General features: G+C 45.2%; 1 protein-coding gene across 3 annotated transcripts; it reads right to left on the minus strand.

Moving 5' to 3' along the window:
- Window positions 1-148: 148 nt before the first annotated feature.
- Window positions 149-24913, minus strand: YPEL1 (yippee like 1). 3 transcript variants are annotated; one of them, XM_047827269.1, is made up of 6 exons: window positions 24749-24913; window positions 20711-20778; window positions 8642-8924; window positions 5814-5857; window positions 4511-4619; window positions 149-3324 (listed from the first exon to the last, which is right to left on the minus strand). In XM_047827269.1, the coding sequence occupies exons 3-6, from the start codon at window positions 8756-8758 to the stop codon at window positions 3235-3237; spliced, it is 360 nt and encodes a 119-aa protein (XP_047683225.1). In that variant the 5' UTR covers window positions 8759-8924; window positions 20711-20778; window positions 24749-24913; the 3' UTR covers window positions 149-3234. The 3 variants fall into 3 exon arrangements, with proteins under 3 accessions (XP_047683225.1, XP_047683223.1, XP_047683224.1); XM_047827267.1 differs by having other exon boundaries at window positions 20585-20778; XM_047827268.1 differs by lacking the exon at window positions 20711-20778.

Genomic DNA, 24913 nt, shown 5'->3' on the forward strand with positions numbered 1-24913 from the left:
CTGTGGCCCACACCCAGGACTACCTGCCTCTCCACCTCAAGGAACAGGAGGACAGGAGGAACATGGGAGAAGCCATGGACAATGAGAACTGTGGGAATCCAGGGCCCCCAGTGCCCACAACAGGAGGTGCTACTGGGAAGGACACATCTGACATTGGAAGCTTTATTTTTGAACCTCACACGGACACAGAGGACAGAGGGCTGGACACAGAGGCTGAAGGAGGCTTGTGCACGTGAGCTTGACAGTCCTGCTCCAAGGGGCAAACCTTCGGGCTGTTGTCCATTGGTCCGTCCCTCCAGCTGCACCCAGTGACCACATGCACCTGGCCCAAGGCATGGCCAGGCCACTCTGGGCTGCAGATCCACCCAAGAGCCTTTGACAAATGAGGGTTTACATTTCTGTAGGTCATTTTGGAACTTAGTTTTCTAGGTATTAAAACCACTTGGATTTTTTAAGTACCTGGTGAAGTCATCAGGTAAATTAAAGGACTTTTGAAAAAAGATTCCCATTTCTGATTTCGTGTAATATCTGACAGATGCCATCAAGAATAAGTGTTAAGGTATAAAAATACTATATATATGTATATATAAAACAGCAACAAAACTAAACCACACTTTTAGAGTAGATGTGCTGTGCCAGAGAACACCACATAGTTTAAATGCATTTATGATCCTGGCATCACTTCCCAAACTTCAAGGAAAAAAATATTTTAAATAATTTAAATAAAAGTCACAGGATGATATTTACTGTTTAGGAATTTAAAAGGGTGGAACATTCCAACACTTTACCAGCACATCTGGTTGTGGTCTCGTGTGTGAATGTCCTTCCCTGAAGCCAGCTCACGGTCTGTTCTTTTGGTTTCAAGAGGAGCTTGGGTTTTTCAGAAGACCAACAAAAAAAGTGGTAAGGGTTTTTGTTGGTATCAATTACCAACAAAATAAAACAAGGCCTCCTAAGACCACTAGTAAAAATGTTTCAATGCCATCACAAAAGACAATACAAAAACCAAAGTGCTCAAATCGAAGGAGCAGTAAACTTGCCCAGAACATATAAAAGCTTTAAATAGAAGTTTAGTATATACAAAAATTGGTCAGAAGAATTTGAGAAGATTCTTCAGTTTACGTGGAGATCTTGCGGAGAAGTGCTCGGGAGCCCTGCCCTCAGCACCCCCAGGACCCCCATTTCCCTCATCCTCTTGGAGCCTCAGACACAGCACTGAGGCTCATGGAGGCACCAAGGCAAGAAGGGAGGTGTCAGTTTAGGTGAAGTTTTCAAAGAGGAGTACTCCTCAACGAAGGCGTCTTTCTGTCCTTTCAAAGTTGCCACTAAGGACCAAAGCTGCAGGTGACCATGCTTCACATGCCAGCTCAAGTGCGGCGTCTTCAGGTTTCTGACCGTGGCAATGAGTGTGCCATGCGTGCAGGACTGTGCCCTGGGAGCCTGAAGGCTGTATAGCTGCACATGAACTCAAACACGGGGCTGCTCTGGGACAACCTACATCTGGGGGGGGGGTGTGGGGGGGGGCACGCCAGCTCAGGAAGCAGCAGCCTGCTGGAGCACCTATACACGCAGAGGCCTACGCGGCTGTACAGAGATCTGCCTCCGATACTTGGAGACATGCGTATACACTAGCTCGCACTCCAGTGCCCTCACCCACAGCAAGGCAGCGCCATTTCCCCACGTTCCAAGGCTTAACCCGAGAGATGGTGCCAAAAGGGAAACTAGGTGAGCAGCTGTGCCAAAACCACCCAGGGGGGCCATGGGCTCTGGGGCTCAGGAGGGCTGGAAGGAGGAAAGGGACTTCCCACTGGACTGGAAGCTGTTCTCAGCCTTCCCAGCCAGCTCACATTTGCCACGGGGCTGACCTTGTCTTTCAGACATTGGCCCGGCAGAGAAACCTCTGGGCACGCTGCCCTTCTCTCTCCCTGCCTCCCTGGGCCCTCTCTTCCTGCCCCCACCCCCAGCAATGGGGGCTCAGGGGTCTCCAGCTACACTGGAGGCCCCACCAGACACCTGGAGCAGCTGGCCAGGCCTAGCAGCTGGAGTCAGGCTCAAACACTGAAAAACAGAACTTATTTGGGAATGATTTTTGACCTCCATGCTCTGAACATTGGCCAAAATTCTGCACAGTGCCCTCTCCCTGCAGAGGCACAGGTGGATGGTTGAGACACAGGACTTAGAAGACTGCCCAGATCCCTTCTGTATCAGTTCAAGGGACAGAACCAATGGGGCACAGGAGACCCATATTCATTTACAAAGTTTAAATAGGTCTTAGAACTTTAACCTTTCCTGAAAAAAATGTTAAAACAATCTCCCAAATCTCAAGTTTGGAAGTTTATCCTGCTCGTTCTGGCCTCTTTCATATGCAAAAGTAATTCTTTTTCTTCAAGTACATCAGAGTAGAAAAGGAAATCCGATTTTACTCGGTCCAGTGTGTTAAACTCTAACTCTGTGGACCACCCACCCTCAGCAACTGATGCAGAAGCCCCACCGCCAGGGCCCTGCCGGACTGCAGCCTAAATAGCGTGCCCCTGCAGACCCCTGGAATAGTCTTTGCTAATGCTTGCTTTCTAGATAGGGAAGCTGTTGGCTTAAATAAACAAGATGTTCCATTAGGCATATTTCTCTATTTATAGCTTATCTAAAATGTAATCAGTGGTGTCTTCTGTTTTTGAGCAAAGCTTAAAAAAGAAAAAGGTCCCTTGGCATACAGATTCATTGGCTGCTTCTGGAAGATTCTTAAATGAGCACTATGCCTTAACAGTTCATCTGCAAGAGGAACAGTCCATTTGTAGTTTCACGAATTAGGGGGAAAAAGTGGGCTATAGTACCCTCATTCCAAAAGAGAGGAATGAACTTACTCTCTAAAAAGACCCTAACCCTGTAGTCTGCAGAAATTCAGTTTGGTTTTCTATCAAACGTGAAAGAGCACAACCAAACTCTATTGTAAAGGCATAGGTTAAAAGAAGGTATTAACTAGACGGGTAAGTCATCAGTTGGTTAATTCTTTCTCTGGAACTTGAGAAGAAAAGGTCATTGAAACATTTCGGAAACAGCCATGTACATGAACAGGACAGAGGCTGAGGGGACACCTTACCACCAGAACAGCTGGGAGAGGCCAGCCTACAAGGTTCAAAGTTCAAGAAATACTGTCATCCAGGATGCTCCTAGGTTTCCGTTACATTTACAGTTTCTTTCACAAAATAGGATTCAGAAGAGAACAAAGTTTTCACTTTACTCCCAACCATTGTCTTTGATCATGTGGGCAAGCTCAATAATAAATTTTCCTTCCTTATATTTCTGACTGCTCTCAAAGGCATGTTCCTTGAAAAAGAAAAAAAAAGTAGAAAGAAGGTCTCAGGGCAGAATCGATTTCATTTGGCTTCACTGCACGCTTGGTAAAGAAAATAAGTGGATGGTATTAAATCTCCCCAGGTGATCTGTGTGCAGTACTGACCAGGGCTGGGGCGGGGGGGCAGGGTCTGTCTCAGTGACAAGCACACCTAGACCAGGACAGGCCACTCCTACTCATTGTGAAGTTGCCGATAAACTCACAGGGAAAGGCTAATTCAAATTTGCTACCGAGCCTCTACCATGTGCGAGGCAGTCTGGGAGGCCGAGGAGCCAGAGCCTCCTTGCAGGGACTTCGGGTAAGGGGCAAGTGAAGGCAACTATGCCAAGTGCCCTGGAGGTCATTCGAGACGTCGGAAGAAGAGAAGGCCCTTGGGTGGGCAGTGAGAGTGGAGCGGAACGGGCTGGGGGTGTGTGCAGGCCTCACCAAGCCCATCTCCATGTGTGATTGGGGAATGCAGAGAACAGGAACAATCGGGAATTACAGAAAGAGGGAGAGCAGCTGGCCCTGACCAAGATGACCAGAATCACTGCAGAAGAGCTCGTCATGAAGGCAGGTGCCAGCCACACCCAGACACGCCTCTCAGATGCCAGAGCCCAGGGTGGACGTGCACTCAATGGCCAGGGGGCACCAGGTGTGCGGGCCAGAGAGACAAATCTGGGAGTTGAAAGGAGGGGTGGGGAAAACGGGAGCAGGGAGTGTGGCGGGAGCAGAAGCTGCCCACAGGCCAAATCTCTGATGGGCAGGGGGAGGCCAGGCCTCAGTGGGCACGGCGGAAACTTCTGAGCACCACAGACGGTTCTGCTTGACATCACTACTGCTAAGTAATGTCAGCAGCCACCGCAGGCCTGGCCAGTAGGCGAGCATCCCCCAGACAGGTGGGACCCTCCCCTCATTCCAGGGGCCCCTCAGGGGCCTAGGTCTGCAGGGTGGGACTGTGAGGCATGGCTGTCACCCCTGCCCTGGGAGCGCAGGTGTGGGCAGGTGTGCCTATGTGATTACGTCTATCTTTAGTTGGCTCAGAATTTCTATTTTAAAACATGGATTGACACTGCCAGGGGGAGGGCTTAGTCCTTCGCGAATTTTGTGTCTATTAGTAATGTGTTTTATCTGGTAATCTGTGCAGTGTCCAAGAGGTTTGAATAGACAGTTACTTACATATTTCCACCCGAGCGTGGTTTTGCAGTTTTCACAGTAGATGTCTGCGACCGCGTGCAGGCCAGTAAGAAGGACCCTCTCCTCAGCGGGGCCACAGCCCACGTTCACCCTACAGGGGAGGAGGCAGGAAATTGCTGGAGACCAGAGCATTTCCCCTGGCTCCCGCCTCAGGTGGTTATTTCTCCAGCTAGCTGGTTACCAAAGGCACCAGTGTTTCTTCTTAATGCCCCACCTTCCCGCCCCCTGCCCACCACCACCTTGTATGAGAAGGAACAACTGTTCATTTCCCCAGGAGAATTCCAAGATGGGCCAGGTTCCTAGGGAGGTGACAGTTCTGTGGTGCATAGCGCAGTAAAATTCAAACCCACCACAAATGGGGCACAGACCACACCACATGTGGGAGCTAGTTCCTCAGGTAAGAGCACACTCTTCCCTGAAACTCTGACTGGAGGGTACAATTCTTTAAGATCACTTAAAAACACTTGACCTGGGGTGCTTGAGTGGCTCAGTTGGTTAAGCGTCCAACTTTCGGTTTTGGCTCAGGTCATGATCCCAAGGTTGTGGGATCAAGCCCCATGACACTCAGCCCCGTGCTGAGTGTAGGGCCTGCTTAAGATTCTCTCTTCTCTAGGGCCTGCTTAAGATTCTCTCTTCTCTGGGGCGCCTGGGTGGCGCAGTCGGTTAAGCGTCCGACTTCAGCCAGGTCACGATCTCGCGGTCCGTGAGTTTGAGCCCCGCATCGGGCTCTGGGCTGATGGCTCAGAGCCTGGAGCCTGCTTCCGATTCTGTGTCTCCCTCTCTCTCTGCCCCTCCCCCGTTCATGCTGTCTCTCTCTGTCCCAAAAATAAATAAAAAAACATTGAAAAAAAAAAAATTAAAAAAAAAAAAAGATTCTCTCTTCTCTCCCTCTCCCTGGCTCGTACGCACCCTCTCGCTCTCAAAATAAAAAAATAAATAAAAAGGGGAGCCTGGGTGGCTCAGTTGGTTAAGCATCCGACTTCGGCTCAGGTCATGATCTCCCAGTTCGTGAGTTCAAGCCCTGCGTTAGGCTCTGTGCTGACAGCTCAGAGCCTGGAGCCTGCCTCAGATTCTGTGTTTCCCTCTCTTTCCACCCCTCCCTCACTTGCACTCTCTTTCAAAATTAACATTAAAAAAAATTTTTTAATGAAAATAAAAATAATTAAAAAAAACCCCTCTGGTCATTCTAGCCTTTGAGTAATTGTTTGCACGGATGTACAGAAGCAATAAATGTAACGTGACCATGAACACAGCAGGTCTACAGGCCAACGGCAGTGGTACTCACACAGAATTGAAGAGGTAGGCTCGTCCCTGACTTCCCTGAAAAGACTGCAAAGAAGAAAAAGCTGTCACATATCTGTTGTGGTAAGATGAAAAGGGATGGTGAGTTTTGCATTTTGGAATAAAGGTGGAGACACTTTTTCAGGTCATGGCCTCAACGTGAGTGGAGGGCCAAGCTGAGGAACGGCTACCACAGGCCTCTGGGGCTCTGGACCCCACACAGGACCCGGGAGTCACAGTGCTCCCAGACCCTGGACAGACATTTCACTGGAGCAAGACCTGTGTGGTAAGCCACTGTGACTTGGGGGCTTTTTGTTACTGTGGTATAACCTAGCTTGAGGCTACCAGTGTTTTGACTGAGTTACATAGCTTTTAGGGGTGCCTGGGTGGCTGAGTCCGTTGGGCAACTGACTCTTGGTTTTGACACAGGTCATGATCTCACAGTTTGTGAGTTTGAGCTCTGCATGGGGGACGGGGAGAGGGGGTGGTGCTGTGCGTTGATAGCACGAAGCCTATTTGGGATTCTCTCTCTCCCTTTCTCTGTCCCTCCCCTACTTGCTCACATGTGTGTTCTCTCTCCCAAAATAAATAAACTTAAAAAAAAAAAAAGAAAGAAAGAAATATACAGCTTTCAGATTAAGAAGAGTTTTCAAGTGGTTTTCTAGAATAAGGAATATTACATCATGGCCAATTTAACAAATAATCATCTCATGGGCTTTCCTGCACATCCTTACCAGCCTTCAATTCGGTAGACCAATTTTCCTAATTCTCTCACCTACTCTGCAAATCCTTACTTGTTTAAACAGGGTTTGGATCAGTGATATGGTCAGATCTGAGGTTCGGGTTTAGATAGAAGTCAGACTAGAGTGCGGGCCTACAAACTTCCGTAAACGAGGCCAGCTGATAAATATTTTAGGCTTTGGGGGCCACGCAGCCTCTGTTGCAACTACTCTGGCATGATACATAAATAGACGAACGTGGCTGTGATCCAATAATACTTCACAGAAAACAGGTGGTGTGCCAGATGTGGGCCACAGATAAAATCAGAGCCTTCTAACAACTAGACCTGCCTGTACCAGGAATAGCTCCCCTGGACCAAGGCATTGCTTACTAGTGACAAAGATGGCCCCAGAGGCTCGTGAACACCTGTCAAGACAATAATTCTGTCCTCATATGAACTGGATTCTGCTCTACATGGTAACTTACGGACTAACAATGTATGGAAGGAAAAGCAGCAGTTTCCTGTATCACCAGCTGAAATGCAAGGTCTGATGCCTCTGGGCAGACTGTGTGCTTGATGCATTTAGGTTCTCAGCATGACTTTCATCCTGAGATACTCAGTTAAGGTCACGGCTGTTTCCACCTAGCAGGTCTCTACTTTCAATGTAATTTAAAAAACAGTCTTTCGGGCTCGTTGAAAGAAGCATCCCAAATTCCTTTTGGCCCACCCCATGATGGAGCCTCCAGCATGCTTCAGAACCAACACCGTGATGATGCCAACAAACACCTATGCCTTCTGAGATGGCATGGCTCAGGGAGGTCACCAAGCCACACAGCCCCATCTGACGGTCACAGAGTGGCTCTGCCTTCCACAAACTCAGACACTGTGACACACACGGAGCCTGCCTTGGAAGGCACCCAAGAAACCAGGAACCGAGGCCCTCGCATTTCTGACTTGAATCTTCTGAATGGACAAAGGAGCCACAGCAGCAAGAGCACAAGAACTCTCTGCCTCGTTTCACGGTGTTTATTTTAGATGATAAACAGAAATGAGACAACCATTCATTATCACCTAGCTAAAACACAAGTAGGCAAGCGATCTTCCTACTGACTAAAGTGCGAAGCTTAAGCAGGGATTCCTGAAAGGCCCAACTTCCTGACTTTGTTTTTGAAGGAGCATGAGGTTCACGTAGTCCAAGAAGGCAAACCTGTGAGGATGGGGGGAGGTGGTGGTGACCCGCAAGGATGGGCAGGAGAGAACGGTCACAACTTCCCACCTACTACATTTGAATCGTTTTACGTGTTCACAAGTGGTTGATTATAGACCTCAGATGCTGCTAAAAAAGGGTCCAACTTAATAATAAGGAATTGGGCTGTTCTTTTCTCATCTACCAGGCTGCTCCTGGTCCTACACAGAGTGCCCAGGGCAGCTGCTGTGGCCCTGTTCAGAGTGTCCGTCCTGACGATTTTTCTAAAAGATCCTCTCTTCAGGGCGCCCGGGTGGCTCAGTTGGTTAAACGTCCAACTCTTGATTTCGGCTTAGGTCATGATCTCACAGTTTTGCGCAATCTGTGCTTATAGCACGATAACACTTACAGCATGATCTGCACTTACATCACAGAACCTGCTTGGCATTCTCGCTCTCAAAACAAATAAAACATAAAAAAAAAAAAAAATCCTCTTTCCCCCATTCCTCTATGATAGGCTGTTTTCTCCTTAAGCATTCTGAGTTTTTAAAATTTCTTAATTCCCTTATTATTAAACTCTTCCCACAGATTTGCTAGACTTCCTTTGTTCCTTTGATGTGTTTTGGTTTTACATTAACTTTACTGCTCTGACAAACTAACCTACTCCTCTTGCTTTTTGTGATTTTCTATCCCTCCAAAACCCACCCACTGCACAAACACCACGACCAACACACTAAGCACACCAACATCACAGTGCAGTCACACTCCACCATGCACGAAACTTTCATCAATGCTCCCCAGGAGTCTCTACATTTCCAGGACACAACAGACCCACAAAGTCACACGATGGTTAAATATTTGTCTATGAATTAGGTCTGATCATCCTCAGGGGGATCTCATCATTTTCTGGGCACAAACCACTTGCCTTAGAGATCAGCTCATCATGATTGGCCAGGTGGGCTCTGCAGTGGACACAGCTGTACGTTCGGTGACAGTTTGGCAGATAAGCTTGGAAAGTTTTGGATTTTGTCATCTTCACCATCTCGGCAGGGCACTCCTCGCTCAGCTCAGGGCTGGCACCGGAAGAACCGCGGCTCTGCTGGGCTCTCTGACAAAAGAGACACTGAAATATGCATGCAAGAGCCGTTGTTGTTCAGAGGGCGTGTGGCACTGTCCACACAGCTGGGATGAGAGAAAAATGTCACAACCTGTCAATGAATCAAGACAAAGTAGTGGGTTATGGAGGGAACAAAATACGTCAAGGAGGCACGTTCAGGAGGTATGTGTTTTGAGGAATAGGGTGGGGGGGGCCAGAACTGGAAGATCTAATTCTTTAATATTATACATAAAGAATACTAATACCTCGGGGCACCTAGGTGGCTCGGTCAGTTAAGCTTCTGACTTCAGCTTAGGTCATGATCTCATGGTTTGTGGGTTCAAGTCCCATGTCAGGCTCTATGCTAACAGCTCAGAGCCTGGAGCCTGCTTTAGATTCTATATCTCCCTCTCTCTGCCCTTCCTCTGCTCATGCTCTGTCTCAAAATGAATAAAAATTAAAAAAAAAATTACATGAGTCCAGAAATAAACCCTTGTGTAGGGTCAAATGATTTTAAACAAGGGTGCTATGATTCATTAGGGAAAGGGCAGTTTTTTCAGCAAGCGGTTCTGGGAAAACTAGATACTCACATGCAAAAGAATGAAGTTAGACCCTTATTTAACACCGCATACAAAAACTGACTCAAAAAATGGATGCCTGGGTGGCATAGTCGGTTAAGTGTCTTTGGTTTGGGTCATGATCTTATGGTTCTCAAGTTTAAGCCCTGCATTGGGCTCCCTGCTGTCAGCATGGGGCCCACTTCAAATCCTCTGTCACCACCCCCCCACACACACATCTCCCCTACTTGCTGCCTCTCAAAACAACAGTGAAAAAAATTAATTCAGGATGGATCAAAGCCTTAAATGTATGAATGGAAACTATAAAACTCCTAGAAGAAAATATAGGGGAAAACGCTTACAATATTGATGTGGCTTGATTTCTTGAAAAGGACAGTAAAAGCTCAGAAAAATATTTAGATTTATAGAAGGTAAAGTGGGAGAAAAATGGGGCAGAGCACCTGTAGAACACCAAGAAAAGGAAATAAAGGTCTTAGAAGTATCCAGAAGGAGAGGGAAAACTACCTTTCAACAGAACAACTTCCCAAGTAAAATAACAGAATCCAGAGGGTAGTCAGGAAAGGTAACTTTAAGGTCCTGAAAGATAATATCTGGCTATTCCAGAGTTCTATATCCAGTGAAAATATCTTTCAAGAATTCCAGAATGACATTTTCAGAAAACTATAAAGGTTGACTTCAGCAAAATACCACTAAAGGAAGTACAAGGATGTGTGTGCTTCAGACAGAAGAAAAACAATACTACCTAAACGTCAGAGTCTAAAAAAAGGAATGGTGAATAAAGAAGATGGTAAATAGGTGAGTAAAAGAACAGCAGTGTTGTTTTGTACAGCTTTAAAAAGATAGGACGGTAGGTGCGCCTGGGTGGCTCAGTCGGCTGAGCATCCGACTCTTGATTTCAGCTTAAGTCATAATCTCAGTTGTAGGATCAAGCCCCAAATCAAGCTAAATGGTAGTTTAAGGTTTCAGACTGGATAGAAGACAAAATTCATCTAAGATGCAATTTACAAGAGACATATTTTTTTAAGTTATTTATTAATTTTGAAAGAGAGTGCAAGTGGGGGAGGGGCAGAGAAAGAGAGAGACACAGAGAGAGACTCAGAATCCGAAACAGGCTCCAGGCTCAGAGCTGTCAGCACAGAGCCTGACGTGGGGCTCGAACTCACAAACTGTGAGATCATGACCCGAGCTGAAGTCAGACGCTTAACTGACTGAGCCACCCTGGCGCCCCTACAAGAGACATATCTTAAACATAAGGACACAGAATGGTTGAAAGATGAAGCTAGAACCTGGGTGATGGCAACACAGACATACAGTTTATAATTATTTGCTAACAATATATTTGTTTTATGTATTAAAAAAATTTTTTTATTATGTTTAGAGAGAGACAGAGAGAGAGGGAGACAGAGAGACAGAGCATGAGTGGGTGAGGGGCAGAGAAAGGAAGACACAGAATCCAAAGCAGGCTCAAGGCTCCGAACTGCCAGCACAAAGCCTGACAGGGGGCTCGAACCCATGAACTGTGAGATAATGACCTGAGCGAAGTCAGGTTCTTAAGCCACCCATGTGCCCCTGTTTTGTGTATTTATTATATGCATGTGATTCAAAATAAAGTAGCTAAAACAGCAAAAGGACAGGGCACCTGGCTGACTCAGTCTGTAGAGCATGCAACTCTTGATCTTAGGGTTGTGGGATCCAGCCCTGTGTTGGGTGTAGAGATTACTTTAAAAAAAAAATAAAGCAGTAAAACCTGAAATCATTGTTGCACTATATGCCAACTAACTTGGATGTAAATTAAAAAAATAAAAATTAAAAAAAAGTGTAAATCTGACTACTTAATAACATACCCTCAAAATATATAAATCAAACATTTATAGAACCGTAAGGAGAAACAGATAAATCTTTAATCACAGTAGGATTACTGATTATAGTATATAAAGCATAAACATGGTATATTTATTACACATGTATAGTACACTTAATATACAGCATATATAGTATAAATATACTATTTTATTCTTTTCAGTGACTGGCAGAGAAAACACAAATGAATACAGACACAGAAGATGTGCATGATGTGATGGACCAACTAGACATAAAAGACATGGAGAAAACTGTATCTAAGAACTTCAGAATCCACATTCATTTAAAGCACACAAACATTCAGAAAAGCCAAACACACAAGTCTCAACCAACTTCCAAGGATTGAAAACACAATATATTCTCTGACCACAAAACACTAAATTTAGATATCAATAAGAAAATACCACAAGAGAAAATTTTCATATGCTTAGAAATTCAGAAATGTACTACTTTCTACACAAATAAATGGAAAGATATTCTGTGCTCATGGACTGGAAGAATATTGTTAAAATGCTCATACTACCCAAAGCAATCCATAGATTCAATGCAATCCCAAACAAAATACCAATGGCATTTTTCAGAGAACTAGAACAAAGAATCCTAAAATTTGTATAAAACCACAAAAGATCCCGAACAGCCAAAGCAATCTTGAAAAAGAAGAACAAAGTTGGAGGATCACAGTCCTTAATTTCAAACTATACTACAAATGAACAGTAATCAAAACAGTATGGTACTGGCACAAAAACAGACACACAGGGGTGCCTGGGTGGCTCAGTCGGTTCAGCTTCCCACTTCAGTTCAGGTGTGATATCGCAGTTCATGAGTTCGAGCCCCACGTTGGGCTCTGTGCTGACAGCTCAGAGCCTGGAGCCTGCTTCAGATTCTGTATCTCCCTCTTTCCCTGCCCCTCCCCTGCTCACATTCTCTCTCTCAAAAATGAACATTAAAAAGATTAAACTTAAAAATATAGATTAAAAAATACAAAAAATAAATAAATAAATAAAAACAGACACACAGATCAATGGAATGAATCAAGAGCCCAGAAAAAAACCTCACACACACAGTCAATTAATTTATGACAAGGGAGGCAAGAATATACAATAAATGGTCTTTGGGAAAACTGTAGGCAGTTACATGCAAAAAAATGAAACTGGATCACTGTCTTACATCATACACAAAAATAAATTCAAAATGGATTAAAGACTTGAATGTAAGACCAGAAAACAACAAACTCTTCGAAGAAACCAGGGACAGTAAGCTTTTTAACATCATTCTTAGCAAAATGTATTTTGGACCAGTCTCCTTAGGCAAGGGCAATAACAGCTAAAATAAACAAATAGGATTACATCAAACTGGAAAGCTTTTCCACAGCAAAGGAAACCATCAACAAAAGGCCACCCAGGCAATGGGAGAAGATATCTACAAATCTGATAAAGGGTTAATAACCAAAATATATAAAGGACTTACACAACTTAAAAATAAACAACCTGATTAAAAATGGGCAGAAGAGGGGGGCACCTTGGTGGCTCAGTCAGTTAAACATCCGACTTCAGCTCAGGTCATGATCTCATTGTAAGTTGTCTGTGCTGACAGCTCAGAGCCTGGCCTGCTTCAGGTTCTGTGTCTCTCTCTCTGTCCCTCCCCTGCTCATGCTCTGTCACTCTGTCTCTCTCTCAAAAAAGAAATAAACATTTAAAAAATTAAAAAAAAATGGGCAAAGAGGGCACTTGGTTGGCTCAGTCGGTGGAGCATGCAACTCTTCATCTCAGGGTCATGAGTTTGAGTCCCATGCTGATTATGGAGCCTACTTAAAAAAATGGGCAGAGGACGTTAATAAACATTCTTCAAAAGAAGACATACAAATGGCCATCAGACACGTGAAAAGCTACTCAACATCACTCACTCATCATCAGGGAAATACAAATCAAAACTATAAGGAGCTATCACCTCACACCTGTCAGACTGGCTATTATCAACAAGACAAAAAATTAACAAGTGTTGGTGAGGATGTGGAGAAAAGGGAAGCAATGGAAGCAGCCCAATTGTCCATCGATAGATGAATGGATAAAGAAGATGTGGTGTATATACACAATGGAATACTACACAGCCATAAAAAGAATGAAATCTTACCATCTCACCATGAAATCTTACATGGATCAACATCAACAGTACTACACTAGGTGAAATAAGTCAGACAGAGAAAGACCAATACCATACAATCTCACTTATATCTAAACAAAAAAACAAAAGAAAAAACAAAAACAGACTCACAGATCCAGAAAACAAATGGTTGCTTACCAGAGGGGGCAGGCATTGGGGGAATGGGCAAAACAGGTCAAGGGAATTAAGAGGTAGGAACTTCCACTTAGAAAATAAAGATGTCATGGGGATGCAATGTACAGATAGAGAATATAGTCAGTAATTCTGTAATAACTTTGAATGGGGACAGAGGATAGCTAGATTTATGGTGGGGATCATTTCATAATATATAAAATTATCCAGTCCATATGATTTACACCTGAAGCCACTAAGATATTTATTGTATGTCAATTATACTGATTTTTTTAAAAAGTATAATCCAAAGAGAAAAAAAGGAACATATTTCTTTATACCCATGGGTCTAAGGACAATGAAAATTAGAAGATATTTTGAATTAAACAATAAGTACTTCCTAGTATTTACAAGGAAACATAAAATTTTCTAGAAGGTAGATTAGAAAATAAGACAGGTGGAATTAATGAGCTAAACACCCATCTTTCAGATGTTAGAAAAGTGACAGAGAAACCTAAAGAAAATATATGGAAATAGTAAAAAATTCAATGCAACAGACAAGAAAAACATGGATATACAAGGATCAATGAAGCCAAAAGTTTGTTCTCAGAAAGACTAATAAAACTGATAAAGCTTTGTTCCAATGATTGGAGGGAAGGTGGGGAGTGGGGGAGAGATCAGATCAAAGCAATAACCTGGCAGAAATAGAAATGGAATATCACTTTCTTTGAGTGAGATTTATGGATGTTGTGATCAATTTAATATATTTGAAAATGCAAACCACACACATAAATTCCTGGAAGAAATACAACTGAAAAATAGGACTCAGGAAGAAAAGAGCAAACCTGAATTCAGATCTGATTAACATTAGTGAAATCAAAGTGAACACAGCTAGCTTAACTTGATACTAAACCTTGACCAGGGCAGTGAAAGAATAAAATTCACTATAATTTTCTTCTCATAAGCCAAAATGCAAACATCCTAAATCATACTACCAAACAGAATCAAATACTATTTTAAAAGGATAATAAAATACAATTAGGTTGACTTTATCACAAGAATACAAAATCATTTAACGTTAGAAAATTTAGTTAATAAAATGTACTGCCTATGGTTCCCTCAATCTGTTTATCTCAATAGATGCAGAGAAAGCATTTGACAAAATTTAACATCCATTCGCAATTTTAACATTCCATGAAGACTAAGGGACATCAGGGAACTTCCTTATCCGTTAATTTTATAGGTATCTGTTATAGATAGATTTTATAGATATCTGTTAAGATACCTATAAAGATGAAACAACCCACAGTGAACATCATGTTCAATGGTCAGACTTAGAAAACATTCTTTTTGAGATCAGGAATGAACCTCCATATCACCACTTTCATTCAGCACTTCCAGAAATCCCAGCCAGCTGGGGAAGGCAAGGCAAGAAGGCATAAAGATTAGAATGGAAAATATACACTTCTACAATAGTGTAACAACACAAAGTAAGAATAAATTCAAAGATCTGAAACACCTTTACAGAAAATAGTATACAACTTTGAGGGACAATGAGGAATATCTTAATAAATGGAGAGATACACCAAGATCAGGACTGGAAGATATTATAAACATATGAATTCTTCTCAAAGTAATTTTTATTATTTTCAAAGTTGTATTTATTTTGAGAGCGCACACACACATGCAAGCGGGGAAGGGGCAGAGGGAGGGGTGGAGAGAATCCCAAGCAGGCTCAGTGCTGTCAGCGCAGAGCCCAAAGTGGGGCTTGATCCCACGAACCAGGAGATCATGACCTGGGCCAAAGCCAAGAGTTGGATGCTCAATCTACTAAGCCACCCAGGCCATAGGCACCCCTATTTTTTTTTTTAATTAAGTAGGCTTCACACCCAGCACAGAGCCCAGTGTGGGGCTTAAACTCACGACCCTGAGATCAAGACCTGAGTGAAGATCAAGAGTCAGATGCCTAACCGACTGAGCCATCCAGATGCCCCAAAGTAATTTTTAAATTAAATCCAATTCAAATAAAAATCGAGGAAGATGTGTTGAGGGGTGTGTGTGTGTGTGTGTGTGTGTGTGTGTGTGTGTGTGCGCGTGTGTGTGCACACACATATGCAAGCCAGGGAGCCAGCAAGAGAGATGTAATTTTAAAACTTCTCCTAGAAGTGTCTGTAGGGGAGGGAAAAGTTTTCTCAACCCTCTTGGGGTCCCTGGCTGGGTCTAAAAATTAAACTGGCAGAACAGATTAGCAGGAGAAAAGCACACAAATTTTATTGAATGCTTACATGTACCTGGGAGCCTCACAGAAGAATGAAGACCCAAAGAAGTAGCGGAGCAGGGAGCTTTTCTGTTTTAGACAAAGAAACCACTTATTTGTGAAGAACTGACAAGGCAGAGGGGTTCGGGCTAGGGGCAGACCATGGTGAAGAAATAATTAGGAAGGTGGGGTAGGTTTAACAAGGTTTGTTTACACAGAATTCTTTGCCCCAAATTCCTGGTCTCTGGTGGTAAGAATTTCCATTCTCCTGGTACAGAAGGGCACCTTTCACATGGGAGTTTAATGACCTGTTTCAGGGAATAAAGGCAAAGGGGGAGGTCAGAGTGACCTTCCTCCTCCTGCCATTTTCTCAAATTCTTCCAGCTTAAGATATTCAATATGGTGACATATTTTAGGGTAGTACACCCTGAGCCCCATCATGTCAAAGGTCAAATAGTGAAGACAAGGAGCTCCTGGGTGGCTCAGTAGGTTGAGGGTCTAACTTCAGCTCAGGTCATGATCTTTCAGTTCATGAGTTTGAGCCCCGTGTTGAGCTCTGTGCTGACAGCCCACTTCAGATCCTCTGTCCCCCTTTCTCTCTGCCTCTCCCCTGTTCGTGCTCTTGCTGCTCTCTCTCAAAAATAAATATTAAAAAAAAAAGCTTAAAAACTAGTGAGGACACTTGGACCCTCTTAAAGAGCATAAAGGAAGCATGTACTCTACCAGAGTCTGCCAGAGAGCAAGTCCTGCCATTTTCTTCCTTCCTTTCTTCTTTTTTTAATGTTTATTTTTGAGTGCGAGACACAGAGCGTGAGTGGGAGAGGGGCAGAGAGAGAGACACACACAGTCTGAAGTGGGCTCCAGGCTCTGAGCCACCCAGTTGCCCCAAGTCCTGCCATTTTCCATGGTCATCAAGGCACAGGCACAGGACAGGAAAACAGGTCAATGTGACCCGAAAGAGCCCAGAAACAGACCTATTCATAGATGACCACCAGATACAGCAAAGTGGTATTACACCTCACTGAGAAAGAGAGGTTTCCAAAAATGGTGCTGGACATTACAGATACCCATCTACAGGAAAAGAAAAAGCTGGATCCTATTTTATACCATAAACAAAAATTAATGGTTCATCCCATTTCCCAACAGAGAAACTCAACTACAAGAATATTGTGGGGGCACCTGGGTGCTCAGTTGGTTAAGTGTCTGACTCTTGATTTAGGCTCAGGTCACGATCTCACAGTTTGTGAGATTGAGCCCCTTGTCCAGTTCTGTACTGACAGTGTGGAGCCTGCTTGTGATTCTCTTTCTCCCTCTCTGTCTGCCCCTCCCCTGTTTGCGCCCTCCCGCACTCGCTCGCTCTTGCTCTCAAAATAAATAAAAAATAAACATTAAATAAAAAAAGAATATTGTGGAGGAAATTTCCACACAAGAAACACACATCCACACCTACACATCTATCCTCCAAAATGAAGCTCCATTTCTTTCTCCAAAATATGGTCTTCTCAACCAAGTGTAAAGGTAGTTCTGAAGAAGTCTGATTATATGAGATATTCCAGATCAGTGATTCCTCAAACTTTCACTTTTTCACGATATCACATTAGTCCCAATACATTTTACCAGGTTTTTTCCGTTGCCCCAAACTACTGGACACTCTATGAATTTGAACCCTGGCATCCCTCCCATCTTTGAGGGAGGTCACAGAGGTGAGTGTCAATTCAGATACCACCTGCACCGGCCCAGCTCCATCTCCTGTGTCCCCACCCAATGTCCCACACTGGCCACATAGACGAAGTCGATACACACACACACACACACACACACACAGACGAAGTCGATACACACACACACACACACACACACACACACACACACACACACACACACACACACACACACACACACACACACACACACACACACACCACCCATCAGTAATGACCAATAAGGAAGGAATGAACCTGTTCTGACTTATTTTTTTTAAGTAGGCTCCACACCTGAACTCACAACCCTGAGATCAAGAGTCGCATGCTCTACCAACTAAGCCAGCCAGGTGCTTCCTGACTTTATTTCTTACCGAACTCATGTTGAGTCTGTTTCAATATCTTCACCTGAGTTTTCTCTTTTTATTGAAAGGAGGCTTAAGTTTTGTCCCTTCTTTCCTTTCTTCAGACTCCCTCTGATTCTAAAAGATTCCAAAACCACACAGTGAAGAGGCCGAGAAACAGGAATCTCAGATTATTCACAAGCTAGCTGGTCAGGTATTTGGAGTCTTGTCCCTTTAGTGGCCGAAACACTGTTCCCCATGACTGGAGATCTACAGAAACTACCCTCCAGCCTTGAAACAAGTGATTTCAGGGCAACTGGCTGAATCAGTGGGCAGAGCATGTGACTCTTTGATCTCGGGGTCATGAGTTTGAGCCCCACGTCAGGGGGTAGAGTTTACTTGAAAACAAAAAAATGATTTCACTTTTATTCATAAGAACGGAGGAAACCTCTCACTTTTAGCTCACATGCAATTCCCTCTGTACGGGACAACACCTTTCAAAGTGGCAAATTGCCAAGGGTTTTCTGTTTATTTTCTGCTCGATGGCATGGATGTGTGCCATTCCACTGCGAGCCTCCACTGGACGGCCCCCGCTCCAGGTGTCCTCTACCTGAGGAGCTGCCAGCGTCCAGAAGGTCTGCCTCTGTGGAACGGCCCTGTCACCTTTACTGAGCCTTGTCCATGCTCAGCACTCATGGCCAACCTTTGAAAGGCAGGAGTCTGGGGGTGCCTGGGTGGTTCAGTTGGTTGAGTGTCTGACTTCGGCTCAGGTCATGATCTCACAATTCGTGGGTTCGAGCCCCACATCAGGCTCTGTGCTGACAGCTTGGAGCCTGCAGCCTGCTTCAGATTCTGTGTCTCCCTCTCTCTCTGCCCCTCCCCCACTCATGCTCTGTCTCAAAAATAAATAAAACATTTTTAAAAATTTATTTAAAAAAAAAAAGCAGGAGTGTGTCTCATACACACACATTTTACCATTTTGTCCTGACCTCCACCCCGTCACCATCCCTCAAAGGGTGTCCTGGCAGAGAAACAGCCAGGCCTGGATTCATGATCACTGAGGGGTATGTCACACTGTTTTCAGTTGGCTTTTAAACTGGATATCCAGGGGTGCCTGGGTGGCTCAGTTGGTTAAGCATCCAACTTAGGCTCAGGTCATGATCTCATGGTTCATGAGTTTGAGACCTGCATTGGGCTCTCTGCTCTCAGCACAGAGCCCACTTCAGATCTTCTGTACCCACCCTCCTTTCCCCTTGTGTGTTCACTCTCTCTCAAAAATAAACGTTAAAGTAAATAAATAAAAATAAGTAAATAAGCTGGATATCCACTGTGGCACTGGGGAAATCATGGGCAAGTTTTCAGGCAACCAGTGTACAAATGGGCTTTTACAACCAGATCTACTGGCAAGTTAAGAACCACCGTGAAGTAACTAAAAGGCAAATGCATTCAGTGAATCACGTTTACTACAGGACATTGTGTTTCCCTTGGGTTTGGAGGGCAGCAACCATCCCCCCAAAAGGTATTTGTGCAGGGTAATTTCTTAGAGCAAAAACAATATTCTGGATTTCAGAAATTTCTCTCCTAAAATAATCATGTATAATTATTTTAAGAGAATGTGAATCAGGCCCATGTCCATATGGTGCCATTATCACACTTCTAAAGACAAAAACACTGAGAAATAAAGCCCCAACCAAGCAGCTCTGACATTTACAGGATGGACTGGAGGCTGCCCGAGGGCCGCAGGCTCCTTTCCCCACACCTGGGGATACCCATCCTTTCTACTACCCGTGCCACCATGTTACCTCCCAGTATTACCGTTCCTGGCACATAAGCTCCAGTCCCAACCCACCACTTCCCCTGTGAGGAGGAAGGGAGGCACCAGGCAGAGAAAGCATTCAGCTAGAGTTCATGGTGAAAGTGGAACCCCAGGTGGGTGGCAGGGACACCAACATCCATCACAGAAAAGGAAACACAGGGGCTCTGAAGAGGCTCCCAGCCCAAACCAGCACTATTTTAAGCTGTTGATTTCATGAGAATCAGAGAACTGGCAGCAACCCTAAAAGATGGGGGGGGGGGGGGGTTCTTATTAGTCCCACTGAGCAGATATGGAAACTGAGGCCCAGAGAGGTTAACCAATCTGCCAAGGTTACACAGCTAGTAAGCTGTGGATTCCAAGCCATAGTCCAAGCCCTGGACCCCTGTGCCTGAAGACACATGAACAGGTGTGAACTTCACTCATCGCTGCAAATTAAAGGCAGTCTGGTATGTCTTACAACCCAGCAGGTGGGCAAAAATTTTTTAAAAAGATACCACCAGGGCACCTGGCTGGCTCAGTCAGAAGAGCATGCGACTCGATCTCAGGGTCGTGAGTTCAAGCCCCATGTGGGATGTTGAGATTACTTAAATAAATAAAACTTAAAAAGTTGATACCACCACTGCTGAGGGCTTGTTGTAGCCACCTGGTAACACCTATCAGTACTCCTGGGCACACACCCCTAGACCTCAGGCCCATCTGGGGCATTTTACCTCCGGACTGACATGCACATGTGCAAATAACTGGATAAAGGTTGTTACAATATTTTCAACAATAACAAAACATTAGAAACCATCTCAAGTCTAACCAAAGGAGAAGGGTAAATGCGCTGATAAACATTTCCAAGGCTGGACCTCAGCTGGGGGTAGGAAGGATGGGGGAAGGCAACTTCCCTTACACTATGCTTTTTGGGAACTTTTGACTTTTGACACCAAATGTATGTACTCACTGTTCAAACACACACACACAGCACGTGCATGGAAAGGCCTGGAAGGATTCACATCAATGGGCAATAGCATGAGTCTAGTTTGCCTTTGGCAGAACGAGCTTCCCTTCATACAGTCTTCCTTCTTACTTGAATTACAGGATGAAATGCTTTCCTCCACATTTCAGGAACTGCAGGCCTGGTGATCAGTGGACCCACTGGGAGAGATGAGAAGACTCCTTCAGTCCTACCGCCTATCTGGCTGCCCCCAAATAAAGCCCCCTTGGCCCTCTAGCCTCCCCCAGGCTCTGCATCTCTGGGGGATCTGGGAAGGGGTGTCTGGGCTTTCAACACCCAGTGGCTAGGCGCCTCTGCTCTCCAAGCTCCAGTCCTCACTTCTCCTCCCTCCTGCCTCAAGTCCTGCCTCCATCATCTGTCTCCCACCAGACTACTGATTAATGTGCTCGCACTGAGCCCTTTTCCAACAACTTGGAATACCTTCTTTTTTATTTCACCCACTGGTAACAAAGTTCCCCAGAGCCAGGGCGTTGGGACACATCCTAGCAGAGGCTACTGGTTTCCTTGCTATCAACAAGGGGGAAAGGCCAAGGCACTATCCACACACCACTGCCCTTCTCACTTGAAAGGGTGGGCTCTAGACCCAAATGCCAACGGAAGTGGGAGGACAGAGAGTATGAATCTTAACCTGTAATTATTTAATTGCATACTAAAACGAACATAATGGGGGGTGGGGTGCCTGAGTGGCTCAGTCAGTTACGCGCTCGACTTCGGCTCAGGTCATGATCTCACAGTTCGTGAGTTTGAGCCCCAGCATGGGACTCTGCGCTACCAACACAGAGCCTGCTTGGATCGTCTCCCTCTCTCTCTCTGCCCCTCCCTCCCCCAAATAAATAAACTTTTAAAAAAAAGTGTTAAAAAGAACATAATCGAACATTTGATGCCCTGTGTTGGGGCAAGAGACAGAAAAACTAGAGATGCAAAGAGCAATTAGAAGTGGGCCAGTGCTCAGGGGTGAGAGTGTGGCACCATGAGGGAGCCAGCAGGTGAGGTCTGGAAAGAAACAGGCTGCCAGGCGGTGGTATGGGGCAGGGGGGAACCAAAGGTACAAGAGGGCTCAATTCAGACCACGCCACATATCTGGTGGCCATGGAACCTCAAGCCAAGCTGTTACCTTATCTGTGGGTAAACTGCGATTCACAAGGAGGTCCAGAGAATTACACAAGATGTCATGTCATTGCTACAGTATGACAGAGGGTTGGCAAGGGTGTCTCCACACCTCATAAGCCCCAAACTAATCTGGTCCTGATTGTGAGGCTCTGCAGGTGACAGATTAAGGGGCCCTTTCTTGGGTGTGGATGACAGTGGGCTGCTCCAGGATTTCCATTTTACTATCACCAGCAGGCAGCCTTCCCAGGTGCCCCAGGGTGTCTATCACAGGAGGAATGGTGACTGCTTTTCTGAATCCAACTGGCATTGTCCTCCCCAGAACCCTCAGCCCTTGGGTCTTGGCTGTTCAGAACTTTCTCCAACCTCCCCTGAGATCCTCGTGACAAAATTTCCACCTCCTAGAGGTTTTGCTGATTAGCAGATCTAACAAACATACAACCAAATGAATCTCAAATGAAGAGCATCAGAGAATGGTTTGAAAGCACTTCTATTGCTGTTTTTTTTTTTTTTCAGTGTTCATATTTTCTACAACTGTAGGTAAGTTGTTAGTGAAGTTACTTCCGGTATCTTAGATCTAACAGAACGTGTGGAAAAGGCAAAATCAAAGACCCAGCAGGTAGAGAACAGATGTCATTACACAGTCAGACAAGCCCTTACAAATTGAAAGGGATAGCAATAAATAGCCACAATGGGCTTAGTTAACAATAGGAGTTTCCTTGCTTATCTGTGTTTTAATCAGGGCTCCAAGGGTAACAGAATTTGTGTTATTAGGGGCGCCTGGGTGGCGAGGTCGGTTAAGCGTCCGACTTTGGCCAGGTCACGATCTCGCGGTCCGTGAGTTCGAGCCCCGCGTCAGGCTCTGGGCTGATGACTCAGAGCCTGGAGCCTGTTTCCGATTCTGTGTCTCCCTCTCTCTCTGCCCCTCCCCCGTTCATGCTCTGTCTCTCTCTGTCCCAAAAATAAATAAACGTTGAAAAAAAAAAAAAAAAGAATTTGTGTTATTAAAGTTTAGCATAGTAGCTTCTTGAAATGCCAATTTTATATCTTCCTGGCATTAAATCCACCCAGGCAGAGTCTATTGGCAATCTGACCTTGGCATTTAAAGCATTTCCAGCAGCTGAGTATTGGTTTTGCCAGCTTTGCACATTGGAACAGCTCTGAAGTGGTTATAGGGCCACTTCATATAGGGCTGACGTGGTTATACATGCTACCGAATAACTAAGAATACTGCTTCTTCATATTCTAGTTTTTATTTATCAGTCTCCGAGGGTTTGGAAAAATGCAGTAAAACTCTATTGGCAGTCCCATTCCCTCTCCCAGCTCATCCCTGCCCCTCAGCATAGCAGTCCTTGTGAAATTTAGAGAAAAGACAATGGGCAGGAATCAAAGAATAGGCATTACAGGAACACTGCTCCCAATATAAAGGGCTTTACACATTTCAGTGCTTCAAAACCGGAAAGATCTAATGTCTGGACTTCAGTTACAAGGGTGTATCCATGTCAGTTGTTCATTTTGGCAAATGCACCACAGCACTGTAGGATAGTAACAATGGGGAACACTGGGTGTGGGGCATATTGGGGCTGTCTGTACTATCTTTGCAACTTTTATGGAAATCTAAAGTTATTCCATAACAAAAAGTTGGTTTAAAAAGCAAAGGCTATTGGGGCACCTGGCTGGCTCAGTCAGTGGAGCATGCAACTCTTGATCTTGGGATTGTGAGTTTGAGCCCCATGTTGGGTACAGAGATTCCTTAAAGATGAAATCTTTGAGGCCATTATTCAGATTGGTAATTAAGATCAGTTTTTTTTTTTTTGTTTTTTTTTTTTATGTGCCCAATACAGGCCAGACCCTGTGCTGTAGGTCCATGGTAGGATATGATTTTGCCCCCATGCTACCGTGGAGAGGTTCCTACGAGAAGGAAACACTCTAACCCTGGGAGGTGTAAGAGTCTAGGAGAGCCCTCAGTATTAGCATTCCTCAATTATGCCACTACTGCCACCCAAGAGCTCAGGGCCAGAAGTAGGGGAGAACAAGTGCAGGATTACTAAACTCAAAACCAGCATCAAACACAGCTCCTGGCATGGAGCAGGGACTCAGCAAACCTTTGTCACACCTACTAGATGGGAGCAGAGGTTGGAGGGTGCATGGGTGTGGGAGAGGGGCAGCTGGTTCAGATGAAACACCTGTAAGTGTTCCCTAGAGGAGTAAGCCTCCTCTTGAGGCTTGGGTAGGAGTTTAGGAGTGAGGTGGGTGGAAAGAAGAATATTCTTGGCAAAAGAAACAACAGGTTAAAGTGTGTACGTTCTGACTACAAAGAAGAAAAAATGCAAGTGAACAGAAAAAGCTTGGGGGTGGGAAAACTGGGGTCTTCCAAAGTCATTATCTACCCAAAATGAAATTACAGCTCCCCCACCCCCACCCCTCCATCCTGGAACATAGCGCATTATCTGGACATCAAAGATGTCAGAGGCAGGCCTGGGGGAGGGGGACCCTACTTAGCAGGTTTCCCAAGCTAAGGCTTTTGCAAGCTCTGCTTTAGTAAAATCCGAGTGCCACAAGCGGGGAACTGATACGGAGGACAATTCATTTTAGTCACGATCTTTATGTGGGCAACTTGAAAACACCCCCTCCCCTTTAATAAACATTCCTAGGAGACCTCTTTTGTCCTCATTTCCCTCACCAGTCACAACATTTTTTTTTTAAGAGGGACAAGCCTATTACACACCAGGCATCTAGTTCATTCTGTTAATTTTTTCGTGGCCGAAGTGGGAAGGAGACGTGGGGGGGGGGGGGAGACAGGGGGACAAAATCAAAGATTAGGCTTTGTGGTCTGTTCCAACACGGAGCCAAATAGCAAATTAAAACATCCACAGGTGCAGCCCGCTCGCGCCCCGCCCGCCAGCCCGGACGCCCAACAGGTGCCTCCGGGCCCCGCCCGAAGCCGCAGGTCGCCACAAAGTAGCCGCCCGCTCAACAGCGTCCAGGCCCGCCCGTACTCACGGCCGCTCGGCGGTCCGCGCCCCGGCCCGCAGCGCCCATCCGGCCCGGGCCCCGGTCAGCGCGGGCTCGGCTCTCAGGCGGCCCCGGCGCCGCCCGGGACGCGCTGCGGCCGTTGGCGCCTCGGCAGGGCGCGAGGCATCCTCCCGCCGCCGCCCCGCGGGCCGC

The sequence above is a fragment of the Prionailurus viverrinus genome, chromosome D3 (genome assembly GCF_022837055.1).
Source record: "Prionailurus viverrinus isolate Anna chromosome D3, UM_Priviv_1.0, whole genome shotgun sequence".
NCBI classification, from domain to species: domain Eukaryota; kingdom Metazoa; phylum Chordata; class Mammalia; order Carnivora; family Felidae; genus Prionailurus; species Prionailurus viverrinus.

What these genes read in the sequence shown, in the direction of transcription:
- YPEL1 (XM_047827268.1), bottom strand. Translation starts at nt 8,758, where the DNA reads ATGGTGAAGATGACAAAATCCAAAACTTTCCAAGCTTATCTGCCAAAC. An exon ending in ATGATGAGCTGATCTCTAAG is followed by an intron (nt 5,858 to 8,641) that starts GCAAGTGGTTTG and finishes TCTTCTTTGCAG; the next exon opens with TCTTTTCAGGGAAGTCAGGG. An exon ending in CCACGCTCGGGTGGAAATAT is followed by an intron (nt 3,325 to 4,510) that starts GTAAGTAACTGT and finishes TTCTTTTTCAAG; the next exon opens with GAACATGCCTTTGAGAGCAG.